Source organism: Herpailurus yagouaroundi, unplaced genomic scaffold (assembly GCF_014898765.1).
Source record: "Herpailurus yagouaroundi ecotype Mexico unplaced genomic scaffold, PumYag 164, whole genome shotgun sequence".
NCBI classification, from domain to species: domain Eukaryota; kingdom Metazoa; phylum Chordata; class Mammalia; order Carnivora; family Felidae; genus Herpailurus; species Herpailurus yagouaroundi.
Window position 1 is genome coordinate 16,476,656 of NW_024412405.1, and position 24,624 is coordinate 16,501,279.

The following is a 24,624-nucleotide window of genomic DNA, read 5'->3' on the forward strand; positions in this document are numbered from 1 at the left end:
TGACTTTGAAACATGTCAGTATCTTCTGTAATCCAGAAGTGAATGAGTCGGAGCTGTTGATTTCAGATGTAACCTCTCAGGGTAAAGGAGGGTACATTTTTTATATTCACTAGAAGCAGCCAGGCTATACTCAGATGACCAGCATCATTACTTATCCATTTGTTTGTTGACTTTTTTCCTCCCGTATGGTTACTGTTACAGTAAAAAAAAAGCTCACCAAGTTCCTCATTAGCTGTTCTGTGTTTTGCTCTTTTGTAGAAATCACTTTCCCTCCATCTTTTCTAAACACTGATCACAAGCTATTATAATATTTTTGCCATCACACATGTCAGGGGTCCCCCGTGTTTCTTTGATTTGCCAGCTCGGCCCTTAGAGTGGTCTTCAGTGGCTTGCAAAGAATTTAGATCAAAATTCAGTTATTAAATCCAATTCTTAGACTTTATGGGGTTTGTCAGAAACCCCTTCCTCTTCTCATTCTGAAATCTTCCTGCTTCCACGCTTGACAGCTGAATTTCTCTGTCATCCCCCACACCTACATTTCCTTCTTAGGGTGAAGATGTGCTCTCCATGACTGAAGTGTTATTTCTTCACTCCACCAAATTACTATACCCATATGATTCCCTAACCTGCATTTCTAAACTTAACTTGTACAAAAAGAAGTCCTATTGTAAACTACTATCTCCTGGTATCTATGTGAGGTGATGGATATGTTAACGAGCCTGATTTTGGTGATCATTTCAAAATGCATACATATATCAAAACATCAAGTTGTATGTCTTAAAAATGTACAATTTCTATTTGTTAATTAACCCCAAAGAAAACCAACAAAAAAGAACTATTATTTCCCATGATTCGCATTTTTACATCCTCAAACCCCACAGTTTCAGATATGTATACTAGCGTGTGACTTGTGGAATATACATGTGTATTTGTACTTATGTAGTCTCATTCACCTTCCTTGTCTGGCTGGTTGAGGACCAGGGTCATGTGTCATGTATTCATCATAAACGCTGACATAAACTCTAGAGAAGTGTCATAATCTCAGTTCTCAATTTCTATTTGTCTATGATAATGGATTAACATTATAAGAAAATCATGAAAATTCAGTTTTTAAAAAAGCTATTTATTGAGAAATGAGAATTTAGCCTGATATGAACACTAGTCTCCATAAGCCCTAGATCAAAAACATTAACTTGGTAGAATCTTGCCCTTATACTTATCATTTCTAATTCAGTTGTCATTAGCCTTTCCATCTAATGCCTGAGAAAGGCATTATTTCCTTTATAAATATTACCACCTGTCATATGGTCTCTTTCTAAATCAATCATGAAATTCAATACACGTATTTCACTCAACACCTATACTAAATAAATACTATGAGTATAAAGATGAATAAAGCACAGGTCTTATCCTTCATTAATGAAATTTTCAATTTATTTAATGCATTAAAACTTAGATATAATGTCCTCTGCAGAGCCCAGGTGTAAATTTCATTTTCATCTATAGCTAGTGGTGGTCACGAACTCAGTATAAATTTTTGTTTATACCTTTCTTTGTAATTTTTATAAACTCCATTGCATATAAGCATATTGAGATCTGAGAATAAGAGAAAACAAACAAAAAAAGGGCTAAGAGGACTGTATTTGTTTTTGCATTTGTTCTCAAAAACTAGATCCCATTCTTTCTCATTCTCTAAATTGCTTTTTCATTAATCTCAGATATTCACTTGAATTGTTTCATGTATAAAGTAGCAGAACTGGACCTAAAGATCCATGCCTATGGATGAATCTCAGATTCATTGATTCACTCATTTAAAATGTTGAATACTTACTATGTGTGCTAGAAAATATAAAAGAAAGCTATTAAGTAGGAAATGAGAATCTAACCTAATAGTAAGCATTCTGCACTTGAATAAGCTGAGAGAAATCTCAAATTCAGATAAATTACAATTACATTCTGCAATCTATACTAGCACTCAGAAGATGAAAAGACTTTAAAGTGACAAATTGCTCATGGGTCCCAAGTTTTACCTTTGAAATGAGACATATTCACGTTTGCATTTCTGCATATTGCAAAGGACAAACACTGAGGATTAATCCTCACCTGTGTTATGACAATGAATACAGCAATGCCAGTGGATGCAGGAGTAGAATCCCACTGGAGAGGTCTGCTTTGAGACTTCTTCATCCTCACTATTGTCCAACCCATACACAAACTCAGAAGCAGGTATAACATTTGAATTTGGGAAGCAATGTCAAAAACTAAATGGGAAATGAAAACCAAAGTCAACCAAGTTTTCATAACACGAAGGATCTGGTCTTTTTTTGTATTGAGAATATAAAGCAATTATTTTTTAAACACAAAAAGATAGGCATTTTCAAAGAGAAGTTGATAAAATTCAATAATTAGAGATATCCACGTCGAACTCTAACAATTAAAATTTTGCCCTTAAGTTCTTATTAACGGCAATATTCTTTCTCTCTCTTTCTCTATACATCTCTATTAAGACTAACTTTGGGGGGCGCCTGGGTGGCGCAGTAGGTTAAGCGTCCGACTTCAGCCAGGTCACGATCTCGCGGTCTGTGAGTTCGAGCCCCGCGTCGGGCTCTGGGCTGATGGCTCAGAGCCTGGAGCCTGTTTCTGATTCTGTGTCTCCCTCTCTCTCTGCCCCTCCCCCGTTCATGCTCTGTCTCTCTCTGTCCCAAAAATAAATAAACGTTGAAAAAAAAAAAAATTTAAGACTAACTTTGGGATGAGCACCGGGTGTTGTACGGAAACCAATTTGACAATAAATTTCTTTTTTTTTAAAAATAAGTTTCATATTAAAAAAAAAGACTAACTTTAAATCTTTGTGTTTCCCGTTTTTCTTAATTTTTTCTAACTACATAATACTGTTCTCTGTAACTTACTGCTTATTAAAATAAACACATTTTAAATGTAATTTCTGCAATGTGGGGCATACTAGTGTCTTCAGTTCCAGGTTGTTAATTTTTTTTTTTGATGGCTGAACTACATAGTGTGAACTTATTTTCTCAAACTGTTAGCAAGAAATAGCCATGACAACAAAATGCACGGCTGCTGTAGCATTCGGTGATGTTGAGTCCGGAAGAGAAACGAAACGAAATGATCCGTGCCCTGGTGTGATGTGCCACCAGGCGGCCACCATGTACACTGCAGGGAAAGGCTGCTACTTTAAACAAGTAGCAAGGAGACCACCCACATCCGGTTCCAGCTTCAAGAAAACAATCTCCAAATACTCCAAGTTCCATGAATTTTTACTTTGGAAGCTGGTATTTATTGATTTAAAAAAAAAAAAGATGATCACTTTCTCACCATAGTATATTTTGATACCGACTTTGGCACAACGTGATCAGAATTGAACAAAGTGAAACTTTCTTCAAATTGTCATCCGTACCTTGGATGTTTACAGCTTTTATTTCTTTCATATAAAGATTTTCTTGTAGAAATGGATAAAACTAGCTGTGGTATAACATATTAGCAATTTATAAGCTGAAAACCTATTCATGATACACCTCTTCAGATATATAATGACCACTGTTCTGCCCTCTAAATTAAAACTGAAGACTCTACATTTATGCTCATATACTTGTAATAGTGAGTTCTGATAATGAACTATCATGACATTTGAATGGTACAAAATGCCATGACCTTTCAGATCAAGCAGTTTGCTTTCACCACAGATTTCAAGTGACAGTGATGCCAAATACTTTTATTAAACATCTCACAAATACATATTCAGTTACTTAAAGAAGCCAGCCAAAGAAATATTCCTGCATAAATTGCTAATTAGCAAAAACAAATACCTGGGGGGGGGGGAACCCTGATGTTCTGGCTCATTTCTCTGTATACTAAGTAAAACACATATTGATAGAATACCATAACTGTAAGCATAGGTAGAACACTGCTTATCTGTTTCTGAAAAATAACTATAAATAAAAAAAGCAGATCACACAAAAGTCCCATTCTGTGTGATTTTATTAAAAATCTTGACATTTAATCATTAAACCAAATTTGTTGTCAGAACACCAAAATTTAGCAACGCTGATTTACTGTAATTAAAAACACACACACAAAAAAACCTTTTGCTTTTAAACCTACAGTGAAGATGCCAGACAGCCAAAAAAAAAAAAAAAAAAAAAAAAAAAAAAGTGTTTTGTATATAGCAGACACTCACAAAAATCCAAAAGTCTTTGATTTTGGTAATAGCTTGCCCGTGATGGGCTTTTGTGTGTTTTACCTCTCTAAAATGCATAAGCTAAATTATTTCTAAGGTTCTGTTCAGATTTAAAATTCTACGGTTCTGTTAAACATCCTAAGTCACCTAAGAGACAAGAGCAAGAGAAACCAGAGTTCTCAATAACGTTCAAAAAGAAGCAACTCTTTTTCGTGGCCAGGAGGTGACCAGCACACATTCTCTTCACTAGGAAAACAGGTTCTAGAAGGTTTAGAATCTTAAGACAGGCAGCAAGATGAGGATAAATGGGTCTTCAGATGATTACAGAGATTACCATAAGCTACCCTATTAAAGAGAGAGGAGACCAGAACTATGGAAATATTTAAAAAAGTAAATCCTAGAATGGTTTCATATTCAGAATCTGCTTTTTTAGAGCAAATCTTGACTATTTTTCCCATCATGCTTAACTGAAAAATTACTTCATGAAAGTTCCTCATACAAATAAAAGAACGAGATGTGAGGTCAGTTCACTTATAGGTGTACTCTATGGCTCTGGGTCAGAAATAGAAAAAGAGTCAAAAAAGGGTTGAAAATAGGACTACAAATGTCAGCTCTGGGATCAGAAAACTTGGGTCTGACTTTTGTCTTTACCGCTCAAAAGCTGCTGACATTTGGAAATGTACTTCCTGTCAACGAGCCCAGATTCTTTATGTGCAAAATAAGGCTAATTGTATCTACTTCAGTGAGTTTTTACTTAAAGTGAGAGAATGTATATAAATATGCTCCAAAAACAATGAAGAACGACGCACATGACTGATAATTAAAAAGAAGTTAAACAGGACACATGGGAACTGAGTCTGTAACCCTGTTTTCAGTTGAGCTGAATTCTAACCAACCTTGGATAGAAAAATTGTACTATGACAAAAAACAATGTACAAAAAAGGAAAACAAACAATAAACAGATAGCAAGTTTATGTTTTAAAAAATGAATCTCAGAGAGATACTCACATTCTGCCAAACTTCCCATAAAAGGTATCCCTAGTCCATCTTTGGAGTAACTGAGGAATTGAAGAGAAGAGTATTAGTGTAAATTACAAATGTGAAAAGATTATTCGTAATCAAAGCAGGCATAATTTTGGTGAACTAATTAGGATTAATTAGACATAATGATGAACACAGTTTTAGTGGTTTGGAGTTACCTGGAAAAATGAATGTAATTAGCTAAAGCCGAAGCAGCTTGTAACAGCAATGCAGTTGTCAGGACCTTTAAAATCATGTGCATGGGTCCTCCTTTCTTAATAGCCTGCCACAATGACTGAGCATAAATGCAGGCAATCACAAAGTACACAAGGACTAGGAGGAAGAAGAACTCATGTAGCCCTGTGGAGAGAAGAAAGGAGCTTGCTTCAGTCAAACAAAGCCACTTACAGTGCAGGGTTGCTTTCAAATCTTCCTGCCAATATATTTCTAAAACTTGTTTTTTCACTGGAGTCATAGCATTCACTTTTGTAAGGGAAAAAAAAAGGGAAATTATTGAAACTTAAAACAATTTTTTTACTGTGGGATAAAGATTTAAACATAAGAAGGCAGATTAAACTAAAAGCAGGTAAAGTCAATATATAAAAAAGCATAGCGGCCGGGGGATAAGCCCGAAGACTAACTGTAAGATCACAGTTTTGTTAAGAAACAGTAAAAACAAGGATTTCAGCATTGTGAGACATACTTTTTACCCCCAAAGTGGATTACTTCCATATGAAAGTTAGGAACAGATTCAGTCAACAACACTTTAATATACCCTGACAATGGCTCTCAAAGTGTGATCCCTGGGCCAGCAGCAGCAGTAGGGAACTTGTTAGAAATGCACATGCTTGGGCCTCATCCCAGATCTGCTGTATCAGAAATTGTGGGAGAGGGGACCAGCAAGCTGTGTTTTAATAAGCCCATCAGGTGATTCTGATGCAGAAACACAACTCTGAAATGTACCATTACCTTACATTTTCAGTTGGAGAGTTTCAAAATACCTGTTACGACCAGAGTCCCCTTCTGAAGTCAACTGTCTTCAGCTCTTGTCAAAAAAGGAAATCCTATGGAGACCATAAGCCTCCAGTCTACAGTTGACTTAAAACTGTTTAACACCTGACCAGATGGCCAGCAATCCAAAGACGAGCCACTGGCCACCAGTCTAATTTGGTTCTCCAGGGTAAGTTAGGCTAATCATATTCTCTCAGGAAATCAAACCACAAAACATGGAAAGAATCAGGCAATAGAAACTGGAGTTGAAAGGAGCTGATGTTGGGACAGACCAAAGAAGTCGAATGAGGTCACAGTGAAAGAAATATTTTGAGTAAGCAGAAATTTCCAAAGAGCAAAGGGAGCTGCTTGGTAACGACAAGAACCAAGCAAGTGAACAGACTTTATATTAAAAACGGTGCCAGTCATTAAGCAGGCTCTAGTTTCTACTAGCAGCTTGCCAGTACAGTCTTCGTGCAGCCACAAGAGAAATACCCCTTTTTCTACAGTACCTGGAATCTTTGAGCTGTGTTATTTTTCATAAAATTTGGAAAAAATTTATCATAAACCAGAGGGCTAGCTAGTCTATAATACTACGATTTTATATTATATTCTATCTAAACAACACTGGCGCTTAGTGACGGTGGCTGTGAGCAGAGCTGCCTCTCCTGAGCCTGGGGACGAACAGTCTAAACCGCAATCACCTCTATCGATCATGAACACCGACTCTGCTTTAGCTTCCCCTTTGAGGTAAACTCCAATCAACAGGCAGAGAAAGGAGTATTCTTTTTGAAAAAGCAATCCAGAAGATGCAAATAGTAGGAAAAACAGTCAATAAACAGTTCAATCTCAATCATGTTTTTGGCATGGTCAGGAGGAAAAAAAAAAGGTAAGTATTTCAGCCACTGGGTGTCTCTCCTGCTCTACATATATAAACGTCGCTAGTTCATTTCTCTCCTCCAGGTGAAAAAGCATGTTTAGACTTCAGGAAGAGAAGATCAAATAACTGAAGAGGCATAATTTCTTTTTAAACTCCTTACATAGAAAAGTATTCCAGCTTTAGAAATAATGGAACAATAAGCCCAGAATTGTTATAGTAATGGAACAAGACAGAAAATACGCTAAACATATTATCACTGGGTCAGTAAAATTCTTTATGCTAGTCTACCTTTCGAATCTTCGTTATTTCTCCTCCTTAGTATGAAGACTTAATTATGGCATTCTTTCGTTCTATTTATTTATAATGCTTTACAGAATATCCATTACAAGATAAAGTTTCAGACTCCATTAAGTTACAAATCTACCATGAAAAGAAAATCCTCAGACTATGTACTGAGTAAACAGAATAATAAAATCGGAGGAGGATACTTTTGAAAGCATGTCAGTAGCAAAAAAATGTTTTAGGATTATTCAAGATTAAGTGTACCTTCCAGAAAAGCTAACATTGTAACTAGTAAATTATTTCATTCAGATAATATATTAAATAACTTGAACTAGCTCAGGACACCTGTGCCCTGTACTTTGTTCATTCAGTTTTGCATAAATTATTCTTACCTTGACCCTGTCCACAAGACAGTCTAAAGATAAAATGCTGACTCTGCACTCACTGTTCTTTTAAATAAAGTTGCTCTCGAAAAAAAAAGTGGTTTTTTTTTCTCTTCAGTGATCAATTTTTATTTTGCCACCATCCATCACAAGAAAGCATTCTGTATCTGTTCACCATGAGATTAGATTCTAATCCTAAAACAGGCACTAACTCTCACCTAGATACGGAAGAAGAAAAGTGCCATCAAATGAGTATGCAGCAGGTGGCAAACACATGCGTTATGAGAAAACGTGTGGGTTTTAAGGCAAGCTGCATGGCAAGAAGCGCTGGCCAAATTCAGCAGGAAGAAAACTTACAGCACAGCTTCAAAAAACCCAGCTCCAGCTGAAGGACGGGAGATGAGAGGAAAGAGGGTAAGACAAGGGGAGAGTCACCGGCCACGGCCACGGCACTGGCCCACTCCCGCCTGCCCGCTCCGCTTGCAGCCTCAGAGCCCCGGTGTCCACACCACCCTGAAGTGTTTCAAGATGGATCTGGATCAGTCTCAACTGATCACAGAAATTCCAACACTCCTGCCAGTAAGAGGGAAGCCTAACCCTTTACTCTGACACGTCGGTCTACCCTCTTTGACACCTTCACTTACATTTCTCTTAGGATGCTGTAGAGCAAAGGCATGTGACCCCGTTCTGCCCAGTGAAGTGCGACGAGGGAGCCTCTGAGGAAGGTGTCCTTGCTCTCAAAAGAGATACTGAATTTTGCCGTTATCTAGATGCGATGCCCACACAGTGAACCGCAGTTAACTCTGAACACGAGGGAGCTAGCCTACGGACAACGCGGACAGTCAGAAGACAGGAGGACACAGACACGCTGACTAAACCACCATGAGGAAGCCTCACAAATTCTTGTTATGGAAGATAATTAATTTCTGCCTGATCATTCATTCATTGTCTGTACCACCTGCATTTGAGTTTTCTGTTACTTTCAACCAAAAGCATGCCAACATGTTACCAGAGCTAGTATCTGGAATCTTGAAAAAACAGTGAGATGGCAGACGTAACAGAGAATAATATTATAATATTATTGCGATGAAAACCAGTCTACTTCAGATGATAATGCTTTAACTCTCAGGAGTCTACTTCTGTTCGTCTCTAACAAGAACACAGATACAGTGCTGATTTTTTAACAAAAATTCTAATTTTTTTAAGAAGCAGTTCTACTTTATTCTACCTTAAAGCACAATATTCCTATGTAGTGTTTTGTCAAGTGGCATCATACTTGTCTTAATGGTTGTTTTTTTTTTTAACCTAGACCAATCTGTGAAATAGGAGCTTAACCGAAGTTTGATAGACACAAAACACGTAATTGGTTTGAAAGAAAACAAATGATAAAATCTAACCAGAATAATGCGTAGCATTGATTGCAGCTATCCGCACCAGGTTATGTAATTCAAACCCCTCAGACATACAGCTTAGTAGTCAATTCTCAGTAAAAACCATAGCAAATCAATTTTCCCTACTCAGGAAAGAAAGACAAATGAGAAGAAGTTTCTAAGGCGAACTAACTGGGGATTACTCCCTGGAAATAAATTCCATACCTTGAGGCTTCCTATACTGTAGGAAGAATCCCTCTCAAGACTGTACTGTAAAACCAATACAATACCAAAACAATGTGGAATATGGACTTTTAGGTCACTAGTTCTGCACATTAGAGTCAACTTGAAGCTCTGACAAACTATAGTTGCCTGGCTTCCACTCCAAAAGCCAATCTATTGGAGTCTCAGAGGGTGGACATTTATATATTTTCTAAAGCTCTCCAGATGCACAGTGATGGGTTGAGAACCACTGATTTAGACTTCGATGTAAACCATCACATCTCATGGCAATGTGGAATTAATCATATTTTAAGGCTCCTAGGCATTTTAATCAATAAAATGATGTGATCCCTAGGAATGAAGCCAGCTATATAACAAATCTGAACACTTCTGAGTATTTCTGGCACTTGTTAATAATCAATCCCCACAGATTAGCCTTGCACAGAATCCCATGCTTAATGAAAATACATACTATAGTGACATTTTGCCCGTTGTTTAAATGTAACTTTCCCCATTCTAGTATAAGACAGATTTTAGACATAAGTATAAGCATCAAATCAAAATCAGTCATAGGAGAAGGTAGGTCAGAAGGAGTCAGGACTAAGAGCTGAATCGGAATAGTTTGTATGAACACTAAAGACAAAGCTAGCCATAATTCAGGATGCTGGGAAAAACAATGGAAGATGTAGGCAGGGTTCAGGGTGAGCCAGGGCAAGTATGACTGATGTTCAGTGGCACAGGCCACAAACGTGATCATTCTATGGCCTATAGTCAATGTTCAGAAGTCTAATTAGGAATGAGAAAGAGACCAAAAATGGGAGTCTGGGTAAGGAAGCCAAAAAAAAAAAAGCATATCAGGATGTAGCAGAGTCTCATGGATCCACACAATAAATAAAACCATCTCTTGAATTGAAGCCATATTGCTGGAAGGGCAGGAGGGGAAAGGGCTATTAGATTTGAACTCCGCTTCAGGCTGTAGGGTTTGCACATCCAGGGACCACAGGAGAGCATTACTTCCCTCTGAGCCTTTACCAGGCCTAAAAATTAGTGTCATAGGAAATAGTGAAGACTTATGGTTAAAAGGGACCATACAAGCAATTTAATCCAACTGTCCATCCAATGCTATCAGCAGACCTGGATTTCATCAATGCGTTTCCCAGTACAGAAAATGTTATAAAGATAAAAGAAACAGTAGGACTAAATTAACTTCCAATAATGATCCATACTGCTCCAAAGCACTATTAAGTAAAATTTAACTTTTAAGTTCATCTTCGTTCAAAAACAACTTGAGTGGCTTACCCTTATGTCATTTCCTTCACAGAAAGAACTTTTTAACTATTTAAAAATGTTTCACACTCTGTCACTATGTAAACATTGTTTTTAGACTAAAAGATAGTTTAAAAAATTCATCTTTCCACATGTTAAGTTACTGGTGACCTACTGCCCATAACACATGCTCCTCGAGTTACATTTCTAGCTGTGACAATTTACACTTTGAACTAAACAACTGGTTTAATCTAATGTAGCCTCAATTCCTGTTCTTCCTATACCCACTCACCATGATGGTCAATGAGATTTAATGGGACTGAAATTTTTCTCTAAGCAGACTGATTCTTCCAAATGGGTAATGAACTCAGTAAGAAGTAAACTCCTAATCCTTTTCTTTGATAGACAGTCTACAGATCTTAGTTTTCATTCTGACACGCTGATTTACAAGTCTGCTGGAATACTTTATAGCATGTCTATCATTAATCGCAAGAAGTCATTCATTTCTGTTTGGGCTAGGAATCTTACTTCCATAGAGCAATACACAACCAAAAATTTAAAAAAAAATTTTTTTTAACCTTTTAAATTTCTTTTTGAGAGATAGAGAGAGACAGAGCATGAATGGGGACGAAGCAGATAGAGGGAGACACAGAATCCGAAGCAGGCTCCAGGCTCTGAGCTGTCAGCACAGAGCCCGACGCGGGGCTCGAACCCACAAACCGTGAGATCATGACCTAAGCCGAAGTCGGACACTTAACTGACTGAGCCACCCAGGCGCCCCACGACCTAAAATTTTGATGGCATATTTTATGGGAGTAATTCTGATTTTGGAAAACATTATAAACTTCGATCACTCTTAAAATGGTTGCAAGCTCCTATGAAGATAATCCCTAATCTGTTTAAACAAGTTGGGAAAAGTAGGTCAGTTTCTATCTCACTTAAAAATTGGTTTTCCAATTTAGATTGCTCAATTTATTAACATTTTTCTGTTTATAAAAATAATGCTACGTTATCATAAAAACAAAAAAAGGTTTAGAATGTATAGAGAAGACCAAAAATCATCCATAATACTACCACCCAAAATATAGAAACATTCTGTTAATATTTCTGTACTTCTCTCTGCTTAATTCTGTGCATTCTGTAACATACTTGAAATCGTAAAATATAAAATTTAGCGTTCTGCTTCTTTAACTTAATAGTATAGCTATTAAAATGCTATTAAAGGATTCATTTACCATCTGCCTACTACTACACACTTAAGTTGCTTTTAAGTTTTAATATTCTAAAAACACAACATGAAGATATTTGTGCATCAATCTTTTTCTATACTTAGAACATACATTTGAGTATATATTCTTACCAGATTCTCCAGCACTAAAATGATCAAATGGATTCCCTTCGGCATCCGGGTTTAGTAACATCATTTCAAATGGGATATCTTCTGCCAGAGAATTCTCATTGTCATCTTTGCACGTATACTTGTCTGCATAAAACACGTGCCACGTTTGTGGATATGGAATCTGGGACACAGTCAGATTATGTTCAGTCTGATTCATGGCCACTTTAAAGAGAAAGAAAATAGCACTTTCAAAGCAAAGTTCGCAAATGTATTCGTTGTTTTAGTCATATAAGCAATTCGCAGTTTTGTTTAGTTCTTATTACCTTGAAAATCAAACCCCTGGTGTAGTTTTGGAATAAGGTCTGTAAATCCTAAGGTAGATAAAAATAATGTTATCTTAACCAAAGGAGTCATTATAAAAGTCCTGTGAAGCATCACAAATGAGTAGAATGGTTTCAATGAAATTCTGAATTTGAATTTTAAGTATGTCAAGATTTTCATGTGGATTAGCAACACTAAAAATATTTTCTTTTTTATTGTGGTAAAACATGCCTAACACATGACCGTTTTAACCATTTTGAAGTGTACAGTTCTGTGGCATTAAGTACATTCACAAAGCTGTGTAACCGCTGCAGACATTTTTGAAAATTATATTTGCGTTAAATTTAAAATGGAGCATTCAACTCAGGGAATCACTGTATCTAAAAACTATGACTGACATATACCTTCAAACGATTTTCCAAAATCTTTTTCTCGTTGATTATTCGTTAAAAAGATACTCAAAGTGGAAAAATAGAAATGATGGGAACGTAAGAGTTGTCATATTGGGCCCGGTCTATATCGTGGGGGAACAGGGAGATTCATGAAAGTTGGCATCACACAGATCTGTGTTTGAATCCTGGCTTCCAATACACCTACCATGTAAACTTGGGCAAGATGTACAAGCAATGACATTTACTCTCTTCATCTGTAAAATGGAGATAATACTTGGAGCAAGGAGCGGAAGAAAGCACTGAGGTATAGGAGTCACGTATGATGGTACCTGTCATACAGTAGGTGCTAAATAAAGGATAATTCTCCTTTTCCTTTCTTTAAAACAGGTAGTTATACCAATAAATGGTTCTCTATGCAGGGTAATCCTGCTCCCCTCCAGGGCATTTGCAAATGTGCAGGGACAGTTTTGTTGTCACAATAGTGGACAAGGTCCTTGGAGGGAGGCTGTGCCAAACCGCATGTAATCCAAGGTAAAATTTCATACAATAAAGACCTGTTCCACCGAAAACGTCAACAGCACCCCTTCTGAGAAACACTTAATGATGTCTAATATGCATTCCAAATCTGAAACTATGATTCTGACTTACAAGGTACTCTCACGTAGGAGGGTTATGTCTCAAACACACTATAGAATAAAAAAAGTAGCAGAGTTGGTGCTATTACTTAATAACTTCATGACTCAGCAAATAAATTGCTTAACCTCTCGAAATGTGCTTCTTCAGTAGTAAAATTAAGGTACCCGACCTGTCTGGCTCACAGTTCTTGTCAGGAGCAAATGAGACAGTATATAAAAATCCTACCTAAAGAGTCTGATTCTATACAAAGTATTCTTAAAATGTAAGATAGTGATGGGCCCAATCTCCAACTCTAGATTGCCCCCACAGCAGGCCAGCTAGTCCTGATCTTTTTCTCAATTGAAGAAAAAATACTTTTTAATAAATAAAAGACACTTGTTGAGATAAACTTGATGATCTTCATGTGGAAGAGATTTTAGAGGATATTACGAACTTATTCCTTTTCTTAGGCATCATAATGGTAATGCTAACGGAAGAATTTCCTCACTCTTATAAAATACATGCTGGGGCAAACTGCTCATGACATCCACAGCTTATTTTCTTATGCTGTGATTTAAAACAAAAATCACACACGTACGAGTAAGAAGCAAATGTAACAAAATATTAACAATTATTGAATCTAAGCCAGGATATACAGATGTTAGTTGTACTACACTTTCAACATATCTATATGAATGGAAATGTTCCTAACAAAATGTTTAAAAAATACTACTTATGGATGGTCTTTAAAATGAGATACAGATTTATCTAGTCAGGATTCAAATTTTGAGGACTTAAAACTTTACAATTGGGAATTTCATTAACAGCAGTTGAAGCGGACAAGCTGATTTTATTAATAATGCCACAGCATTGTTTTTTGGGGCTATCTTAAATTGGCTGGCATTTATACTGCGTTTTGTTTTTTTTTTTTGCTTACTTATTTATTTTTACTGTATAGCTTCTTGAAATGCGTAGCAAAGACTCTAGTTTCTGATAAATATTTGAAGACCTTTAACAAGAATTCAATATATGATCACCAGTGGTTCAGAAATTAGGCATGTGAACTGTGCAGCTCACAATGACATAATTTGGACCTCATAATATAACGGTTCTGCTACTTTGCTATTTCATCACTTGTGATTTTTTTCTTAGATAAGATGACATAAAAAATAAAAATTAACTATTATATTTTTCACCAATATACTCTTTAATGTTTCATTTTCAATTGTGCAGATTTACATCAAATAAAAACAAAAGTGTGCTTCAAAAAGTGATACTGGCCTTCAGTTTTTGTCTTGTGGCCTTTTTTAGCAGGCCTGGGAAACAAACCTCTTCACAAAACTGTATGTTCATTGTTTTTGAGACAAAAGACTACCACACAGCATGCATGTTCTATGCTGATGTAATTAGTATCTCAAATATTAACAAAACTCGAATTGCAGACAATAACGTTAAATGGCTAGTTGCCGAATCATGTTATTAAAGAAAATGAATACTGTTAACAAAAATATACAAAATAATAAAATGCTAATATCTTTAAATGATTTATAAAATCAATTGTACAAAGGGAAATCTTATGCATATGATGTAAAAAGATAATACTGAAAATGTTTTACATGCAAAATATTTAGCTCTTGTAATATGACGGCAAATTACCCCAAACCTCCTTGTTAAATATTTTTTACATACAGTTGTAATTTTCAGTGCTTTTAAATGTCTCCTTCGCTTGCTTTAAAAACCTACAAAATAGTTTTTACCATTGTTTTAAAATTTGAGGTTTTATAACATTACTGAAAGAGGAAAAAGGAAGACAGAAAAATAATTTCTCAAACATTAATTTGGGGGAATATATATACTCACAAGCAACATCTGACACTACAGGATTTTTCAAATCTGCTAGTCTTTTCATAGTTCACAGTCACAAGGTTTTTCAAAGGAGTTAGAAACAGTTAAGGAACACATTACCAAGTAGGTAAAAGGCTATTCAATCCTCAAAGTCTCATTAATGGCCAGGAAATGAGAATATTTCTACAAGAAATTACTTAAAAATATGTGGTACTACTACACTGTCATGCATTTAAGGATATGTTTTGTGTTTCAATGCACCAAAGCCTCTAAATAATAACATACTATAAATATGACCACTAATATGTAAAAGAGAATATAGATTTTCTTAAGACTTGGCTTTTGGTATTGGGAAAAGAATTGATTAGATTTGTAAAAAGCGATATATATATATTACCAGTACTTAATTTATTTCAGGTCCCCAAATTTAACAAAACAATCATCATTCCCCACAAATTCTTATTACCTGAGATCTTCCATTCCAATAATACCCTTGCACTCAACAGAAGAACAGAAAAGAAGGAAAAATAGTCTAAGAAACATCTGCTAGAGATTATACATAAGTTATAGCCCTATATAGATTCAACTCCATCCTGAAGAGTTATATTTAGAATTACATCAGGTTAGGACTTTTGGGAACCTTAGCAAAAACTAACCCAACTTTCCTGATGTACAGATAGGTAAAGTGAGGCTCAAAGAAAACAAGCCATAGTTCTCAGTTTAGCAGCCTTTCCATCACACCGTACTGTCTCCTTGTACCCATAAGTTCTGGGACTGAAGGTATATGACTGATATAAAAATTATGTTTTTGCAAATGTATACAGGGTATGGTATAATATTAACAAGGTAATATAAAAAAACAAATCAATTCCTAGAAGTCAAAGCTTTAAATGGCCTCATAAGTTTTTACTGGAGAGAGAAAAAGACTTTGAGGTACCAAATACAAAGCAATCAGCCTACCAACCAGAAAAAAACCCTCAATATCTTCAACAAATGGTGTTGGGAAACCGGGACAGCTACATACAAAGGAATGAAACTGGACCACTTTCTTACACCAGACACAAAAATAAAAGTCAAAATGGATTAAAGACCTAAATGTGGGTCCTGAAGACCTGAAACCATAAAAATTTTTGAGAACACAGGTAGTAATTTTTCTGACACTGGCCGAAGCAACATTTTTCTAGATATGTCTTCTGAGGCAAGGGAAATAAAAGAAAAAATAAACTATTGGGACTACATCAAAATAAGAAGCTTCTGCACAGCAAAAGAAACAATCAACAAAACACAAAGACAACCTACTAAATAGAAGATATTTGCAAATGACATATCTGATGGAGGATTAGTATCCAAAATACATAAACAACTTAAAATACATAATACAACTCAATACCAAAAAACCACAATCCAATTTAGAAATAGGCAGAAGACACAAATAAATATTTCTCCAAGGAAGACATCCAGATGGCCAACAGACACATGAAAAGATGCTCAACATCACTCATCATCAGGGGAATACAAATCAAAACCACAATGAGATATCATCTCACACCTCCCTGAATGGTTTTAAAAAAATGTAAGAAATAGCAAGTGTTGGCGAGGATGTGGAGAAAAAGGAACCCTCATGCACTGTTGTTGGAAATGGAAACTGGTGTAGTCACTATATGCAGAATGGAGGTTCCTCAAAAAATTAAAAACAGAACTGCCATATGATACAGTAACTGCACTACTGGGTATTTACTCAAAGAATATGAAAACATTACTTTGAAAAGATATACACACCCCTACGTTTACTGCAGCATTATTTACAATAGCCAAATTATGGAAGCAGCCCAACTGTCCATTGATAGATGAATGGATGAGGAAGATGCGGTATAGACATACAATGAAATAATACTCAACCATGAAAAAAATAAAATCTTGCCATTTGCAACAATATGGATGGATCTAGAGAGTTACTGCTAAGTGAAATAAGTCAGTCAGGAGAAAGATAAATACCATCTGATTTTTCTCATATGTGGAATTTAAGAAACAAAACAAACTAACAAAGAGACAAAAAAAGAAAAAAAGACTCTCATCTACAGAGAACAAACAGGGGAGGAAAGTGGGGGGACGGGTGAAAAAGGTAAAAGGGATTAAGAGAACATTTATTATGATCAGTACTGAGTAGTGTATAGAATTGTTGATTCACTATATTATACACCTGAAACTAATATAACACTATGTTAACTACACTGAATTAAAATAAAAACAAAAAATGGGGGGCCTGGGGGCCTCAGGTGGTTGAGCATCTGACCCTTGATACTGGCTCAGGTCATGATCTCACAGTGGTGAGATCAAGCCCCATGTCAGGGTGGAGCCTGTTTGGGATTCTCTCTCTCCCTCTTTGTCCCTTTCTCACGCACCCTCTCTCTCAAAAATAAATAAATGTTAAAAAAAAATTTTTTTTTAAGTTTATTTATTTTGACAGAGCATGAGTGGGGAGGAGCAAAGAGAGGGAAACACAGAATCTGAAGCAGGCTCCAGGTCTGAGCTGTCAGGACAGAACCCGATGTGGGGCCCGAACCTACAAACTGTAAGATCATGACCTGAGCCGAAGTCGGATACCCAAAAGACTGAGCCACCCAGATGCCCTTAAATAAATAAACTTTAAAACAAACCAAAAAACCAAAAACCAAAAGCCCTTCAAGCCCTAAGCTCTATGACGATTCATCCTACAAATACTTAGTAAAAGCTACAAAGACATATTATAAGTTTTCATTCTCCTAACACCATGTGACTAGCATCCATAGTACTTACCACAATTGCAATTTCATATTTATTCACATTGATCAGATTCATTCCTGTGACCCCCACTAGCCATAAAGACAAAGAGAGTGTATTTTAGTCCCTGATTTATCCTAAGTGCCTTGCCTAGTACATGAAGCATGAAAGTGCCCAGTGTATGCATGAGTGAATGGGTAGACCAGAAGAGCTTTGCTTCTCTCGCTGATTTTATAACAAATAAATAAAATGAAAAGCGGTAACTATAATATGTGCTGTGGAGGAAAACAAGCTGGAAGAGCTTTGCTTCTCTCACTGATTTTATAACAAATAAATAAAATGAAAAGCGGTAACTATAATATGTGCTGTGGAGGAAAACAAGCTATAAAAACTCACATGTTAACTTAGTGTAGGAAGGAGCCAAAAAGGGAAGGAAGAACAAGAGAGGAAAAGCCTGTGCAAAGGTCCAGAGTAGCACTGAAATAGAACAAGCCCACAGATAAAATGAGGCAGGAGGGGACAATGCTGTGAGACGGAACTGGGGGGCAAACACTGGCCAGACTATGATGGCTTTGCTAATCAGGTTAAGGAGGCATGTCTTTGTCCTAAGAGCAGTAGAAAAAGACAGATTTATGAGTGTGGTAAGAAGTGAATGTGACGTGATCTCTGTTCAGAAAGATCACTCTGGTTCCGGGGGGCACCAGCACGGCAGCAGTGGCCACATGGGAGACTACTGCAATGGGCAAGAAATTATGGCAGACTGGAACAACGTGGTGGAGGCAGAGATGAAGAAAAGTAGATGAATTCAAGAGAGATTTAGAGGTCACTCACTGATAGACTGGAAGGAGATGGAGAGGTCAAAGATGGAGTGTTGGAAGACTCCTTGATTTCTAGCTTGCTTACTGGGTAGATGGTGGTGTTGGTTCCTGAAACAGGGACCACTGGAAGACGGTGAGGTCTAGATGGGCAAGAGGATGAATTGGTTTGGGACATTATAAGAAGTAGGAATGGAAGGCCAGAACTTTTTATACATATGTGGAACATTCAGATGACCAAATTGGTATAGAAAGGAAAAGATAACTGATAATGAGCATTTGCACAAATTTCCCAGGTTAGTTCTAAAATTCAAGGGAGAGGTAAATAAGTTTATATAACTGTCTCTTTGATATCTGAATCCAGTCATTTGAGACTTCTTCAACATACTGTTAATGCCATCTCATAAATCTAAATAAGAGATCCCTACACGAGGTGGCAAGGACTGGGGTCTTCTACTCTTAATCCTACTGTAGCTAGCTACCTTATGAGGGACCTAAGAGAGCTACTAAGACTATGAAGGCTGAAAGTTTAGAAATGGCAATGTTTTACTTGACTAATTAAAAGAAGATTCAGAGACTCACTGATATGCAGAAGACAGTAGGGGAAACAGAGGGATAATTCTGCTTCCCTACAGAAGGGAGAGGGGAGAGAGGAGAGGGATAATTCCTATTTCTTCTAATGGAAGTTTCACATTTCTCATGTCTTCTACAACCAATTAACTTCCAGCGGGTAACATGGGTAGCATGGTATATGCCCTTCGTTTATACAGAAATTAAAAAGAGTTGCACTAATTCTGGATAGTGCACTCTAATACATAGGATAGTCTTGATGAGAATGGAAGGGCTCCAGGATACAGGCAACTAGGATAATAAAAGCAGAGCTTCTCTAGAGGCAAATCTAGAAGTTTACAAATGATGTGGTGCTTGTACATCCCAAGATGACATACTGTGTCACCACATGATTAGGTCCCATGTTCTAGTAACATGTTGCAAAACAGCATCACTTGGGCTAAATTATACAATTAACTGAGATAATACATGTTTAGTGCTTTGCTCAGTGCTAGCAGATAATAAGCATTCAACAAATGCTATCATTCATTCCATGCTGCCACTGGGTCAAAATATATTTGCCATACTGGTGTGAATTATATGACTTGTAAGAAGTCCAAATGAATGAAAGTATGCCTTTATAAATTAGCTAGATATTTTTAAAAAATTTTTAATGATAAAGGGAGGGAAAAGACATTCTACCCCTTGATCAAGGAAAAAGTCGGTTTCCTTAAACTTCAGCTTAAAATGTACTAGACAAAATGTCATCAAAGCATGATGTGTCATGAAACATCTTGGTATATAAACAACAGACTTCAACATTCAGGAGTCAAAAAACAGATCCAATGATCAAAAGAAAAAGGAGATACTCACTTGTCAACTGAGCTTTGGACAATTTTTCATTGCAACTATAACCATGACTGCTTTCCTGGAGCTTTAGCCATTCCTGGGCTTGGAACAGGTAGAGTTTAGCTTCTTTCCCAACAGCTCCTGCTATGTTGTTGATTCTGACACACAGAAGAGCATGGTCACCTTGACATTAAAACAAAAATTATCAACGAGTTTGGTCTTGTATGGAACTGAAATGACAAGACAATTCAACATCTGTATTTATCAAAACAGGAATTTAAAGAGTTTTTCTTCAATCTCACTTAACTAGGTAGATCACATGAGAATGAACAGCCCATTCAGAGGCAAGTCAAGAGACTATTCATATGAATTATCCAAACTTAACCTGTGGTGTCTCCATCTACTTCTGAGGAAAACTGATGACGTTTCACTATATCTGGACATTCACCGTCACAGAATTTTTGCGTCATTTTTAGAACCACTCCACATGGCTTTAATCTTTGTTTATAAACCATCTACAGCAATTTCCCACCAAAGTTGCTCTTTTTTTCTAAAGTAACATGTATGTTAATATTTAGCTATACTTTTAATGTAAAAAATAAGCATAGCTAATAGCAAGAAAGTTTAAATAAATTAGTTTGGGGGTAGACATTTTAGACCATGTAAAAAATGTGACATCTGTGACTTTTACAAAAGAACTTTCAGAACAATAGATACTGTAAGACACTACAGAATAAGCCTGGTTGCACACACTAACTACATTTAAGGCCCTAACAGAAATGGTAAAAAGTAGTTGCCTCTAGGTGAGAAGAAAAGCTGGAGACTTACTTCATTCTAAGATATATTCTTCTGTTGCTGTCATCACTTCATTATAATTTTACTCTAATTAAACATTTTAAATAAATTTAAACGTACAGTATGTATCAAAGAATGTCCAAGTCTCCTACATAAATTGATCACATTACAAATTATCAAAAATTTTATTTTATTTTTGATTTTTTTTTAAGTTTATTTATTTTGAGGGAAGGAGAGAGTGAGATCAGGGGAGGGCAGAGAGAGAGGGCAAGAGAGAGAGAATCCCAAGCAGGCTCTGCACTGTCAGTGCAGAGCCCAAAGCAAGGCTCGAACCCTCAAACTGTGAGATCATGACCTGAGCCAAAACCAAGAGTCAGACACTTAACCGACTGAGCCACCCAGGTTCCCCCAAATTATCAATAATTTTAAGAGTGACTCAAAGGCTTACCATCTTAAATTGCACTGAGTTAGAGTTTGTTATTTCAGTGTAATTTAGTAATATTATTCTACTGAATTCAAATTCACTGAAAATTGGTAATAAATACACACAATGAGAGTGTGTGTGTGAATATACTTGAACACTCAATTCCTCAATCTTCCTTAAAACACCTGGATTCCCAGCATATGTTTCTCCTCCATGTTTATGGAATATCATGATGATATTCATGAAATATCATCATGAAATATCCAGGTTGTCTAAGTCCTCTGCTCGTCTTGAGTGATAATCCAGGTTGTAGCTTCCATATAGCCTAGATTTTCCAGCACTGTCCAGGTTGTGCCATTTATTGTAATGTCTTTACTATCACTGTCAATATTCAAAGTACAGTTACAGCCAGTTGATTAAAAAAACTAAAAATGTGACCTAAAATATAATAACAAAACCGTTTCTAGAGTTTCTTCTTCACTCAAGATCTGTGCCACACTGGATTTTGGAAAACTGTGTTGCTTTTCTTTTCTCAGTTGTTTTAAACACTTTGAGTATATTGGGGCGCCTGGGTGGCGCAGTCGGTTAAGCGTCCGACTTCAGCCAGGTCACGATCTCGCGGTCCGTGAGTTCGAGCCCCGCGTCGGGCTCTGGGCTGATGGCTCGGAGCCTGGAGCCTGTTTCCGATTCTGTGTCTCCCTCTCTCTCTGCCCCTCCCCCGTTCATGCTCTGTCTCTCTCTGTCCCAAAAATAAATAAACGTTGAAAAAAAAATTAAAAAAAAAACAAAAAACAAAAAACACTTTGAGTATAAAAAAAAAAAATTCAGGTTCCTCTTCCTTTCCATCACCAATTCTGTACCTTCCCAATACTTTAAATTCCCTACACCAAAATAGCTTCTTGCTCCTATTATCTTCTCCTAAGAATCCTCTCTAGGACCACAGTCTGACATTGCGTCTTTTCATGCTAAAAGCTACATTAATCAAGGATCCCAACCTCATCAAGGCAAATAATTATTTGCAATATAGTACTAGTCAAATAGAGTAGCAAGAGTACATACCAAGAAAATCACTTAAATTTCGAGAGTGCAAATAAAGCAAAAATTAGAATGAACTGCAAATTCATTCATTCAAGAATTATTGATTTTTGAGGGAGACCAGAAAGTACGAATCAAATGCACTTCTCATTTCAGAAGGTCCAGACAGGATACAAATTATGAAGCTCCCAGGACCCACTTACAAGCATTTCTGTCAAGTTAATTCCGGGCCTCCTGGTCCAGAGTCCATCTCCTACTTTAGGCGATTTGACCTAGCAATTGTGACCACCAGATTAGCAGGTGTTTTATTTGGTTTCCCACACTTCTCTGCTTCAAGGAGGTTAGAGCAAATTGATTTTAAAAACAAAAACTAAACCCAGTAAATCTAAGTTCTGGGGCTTCGATGAACGCGTAAGTACAGTGCCTTAGTGTCTACAACCAGTTTGAGTCAGGGGTGAGCAAACCCTGCTTCCTTGAGGGAAAGATCTCGAAAGATGCATTAGTGTCTCCGTACTTTCGTGCGTGTGGGGAGGGTTGGCGAAGCGGTGTTCCAAGCGCAGGACACAATCACTCCTGGGGGAGGGTGCAGACTAGGGAGCGGGGAGCAGCAACACCAGAGCTGGCATTCGAGCAGCCCAAGATTCCGGCAGCTGCGGTCGGGGGAGGGCTGCCAGCGACGCTGGGAGTCCGGGTGGGCTGGGAGAGGGGGGAGGTCCCCGCGTCGCCGCCGCCGGCTCCAGGCCTCCCGAAGCGAGGTGGGGAGGCGCGGCCCGCGAGATGGGCCCACGCGCCTGCATCCCGCTCCCCGCCCCCGCACCTACCGTGGAACTCGAAGTGGCCGATGCTCTGGCCCTGAGCGTCTCGGGCCGCGGCGCTGCTGAAGCTGCCCCGCAGGGTCTTACCCTGGCCGCCCGGCGGCCACCAGCAGCAGGTGAGGGCCACCGCCAGCAGCCGCAGGCCTCCCATCCCCCCCCTCCCGCTCGGGACCCACGCCCCGGCCCCTAACAGCCTGCGGCCGCCTTCCCCACGTCGGCAGCCGGGGGTGGGGGAGGAGGGAGCAGGACCTGCGTCGCGGACCCGCCCCCGGGAGACTGACAGCCTATATGGCAGGTCCCTCCACCACGAGCCAAGTACATCCACCAATCAGAGGCTGAAATGGGCGGGACGTGCGGAGGCGCGCGTCCCATCACGCCTCAGCCTGTTGGCTAGTTCCCGCCTTTTTTATGGAGACTCAGAAGGATGTTGCTTCAGGTTACGGAAAAAGTATCCCCCTCCGTCTCTGTGCGTGGTGCCACGGCGCATGCGTGGGATCGCCTCCGCGGCTCCCGAGGGCTCTCGGGGGAGTGGAGGGTGTGGAAATTGGAAAGAACTGAGAAGCGCACGATGGCACCGTTTCTGGCGAAGAAAGGAAAGCCCCGGCAGAGCTCTAGGTGCCTATGCAACCTGCTGGACGTTTCCGCTTTAATGTCTCAAAGACACGTAACTGTACTCGTCCAAGTTTAACGCATGAATTCTCTTGGCACCTCTAACCGATTTTAACCTCCTAGGTTCCCTATCTTCTTGAGTTATGTCATCAGACACCTGGGAAGTATAGCTTACACCCCTACATCCAATCATCTCAATGAAACACATGCCTATTTAGCGCCTCTTCTGGGCGGCGATGGTAGGCAGCGCTGCCATTTCTATCCAGGCCATCACGGATACATCATCTTACTTGGCCTGTGGCAAGTGATCTGGCACCAGCCTTAATTTTCTCCAGTTGGTTACACACAGCCCATCTCTACCCTGGAGTCACAGAAAGCTGTGGGAAACGCAATCTGACTGCATCACTTTCCTTCAAACGCCTTTGATCGCCTGTAATACACAAGTCAGACTCTAGAATATAGCTTTCAAGGCTCTCAAATTTCCATCTCTCAACTTTTTGTCTCCATCCTTACGGAGCCACTGTCAGTTTCCAGAACACTCCAAGTTGTCCTCTCTGAGCCTGGAGCACTTGCAGATCCCTATGGCTGGAAGGCTTCGCTTAGTCTACCACTCAACCTCTCCATCACCTTCCATTTTCTACTTTAACTCTTCTTTCCCAATTGGCTTAAACAAACAAACAAAACTTTTCTTGGGGCGCCTGGGTGGCTCAGTCGGTTAAGTGCCCAACTTCGGCTCAGGTCATGATCTCCCGGTCCAGGAGTTGGAGCCCCACGTAGGGCTGTGTGCTGACAGCTCCCAGCCTGGAGCCTGTTTTGGATTCTGTGTCTCCCTTTCTCTCTGCCCCTCCCCAAC

General features: G+C 38.3%; 1 protein-coding gene across 3 annotated transcripts in view; it reads right to left on the bottom strand.

Moving 5' to 3' along the window:
• Positions 1-23,400, bottom strand: part of GPR180 (G protein-coupled receptor 180) — a 41,175-nt gene extending 17,775 nt beyond the window's left edge. For all 3 annotated transcript variants that reach the window (XR_005793986.1, XR_005793987.1, XM_040487241.1), the window contains exons 1-6: positions 23,169-23,400; positions 20,118-20,276; positions 11,969-12,169; positions 5,395-5,575; positions 5,204-5,253; positions 2,104-2,261 (exon numbers count right to left, since the gene is read on the bottom strand). Coding sequence is in view for 1 of the 3 variants with exons in the window: in XM_040487241.1 (XP_040343175.1) it covers positions 2,104-2,261; positions 5,204-5,253; positions 5,395-5,575; positions 11,969-12,169; positions 20,118-20,276; positions 23,169-23,313 (894 nt within the window). In the remaining 2 variants the exon portion in view is untranslated. The remainder of the gene's footprint in view (positions 1-2,103; positions 2,262-5,203; positions 5,254-5,394; positions 5,576-11,968; positions 12,170-20,117; positions 20,277-23,168) is intronic.
• Between the last annotated feature and the right edge of the window lie 1,224 nt (positions 23,401-24,624).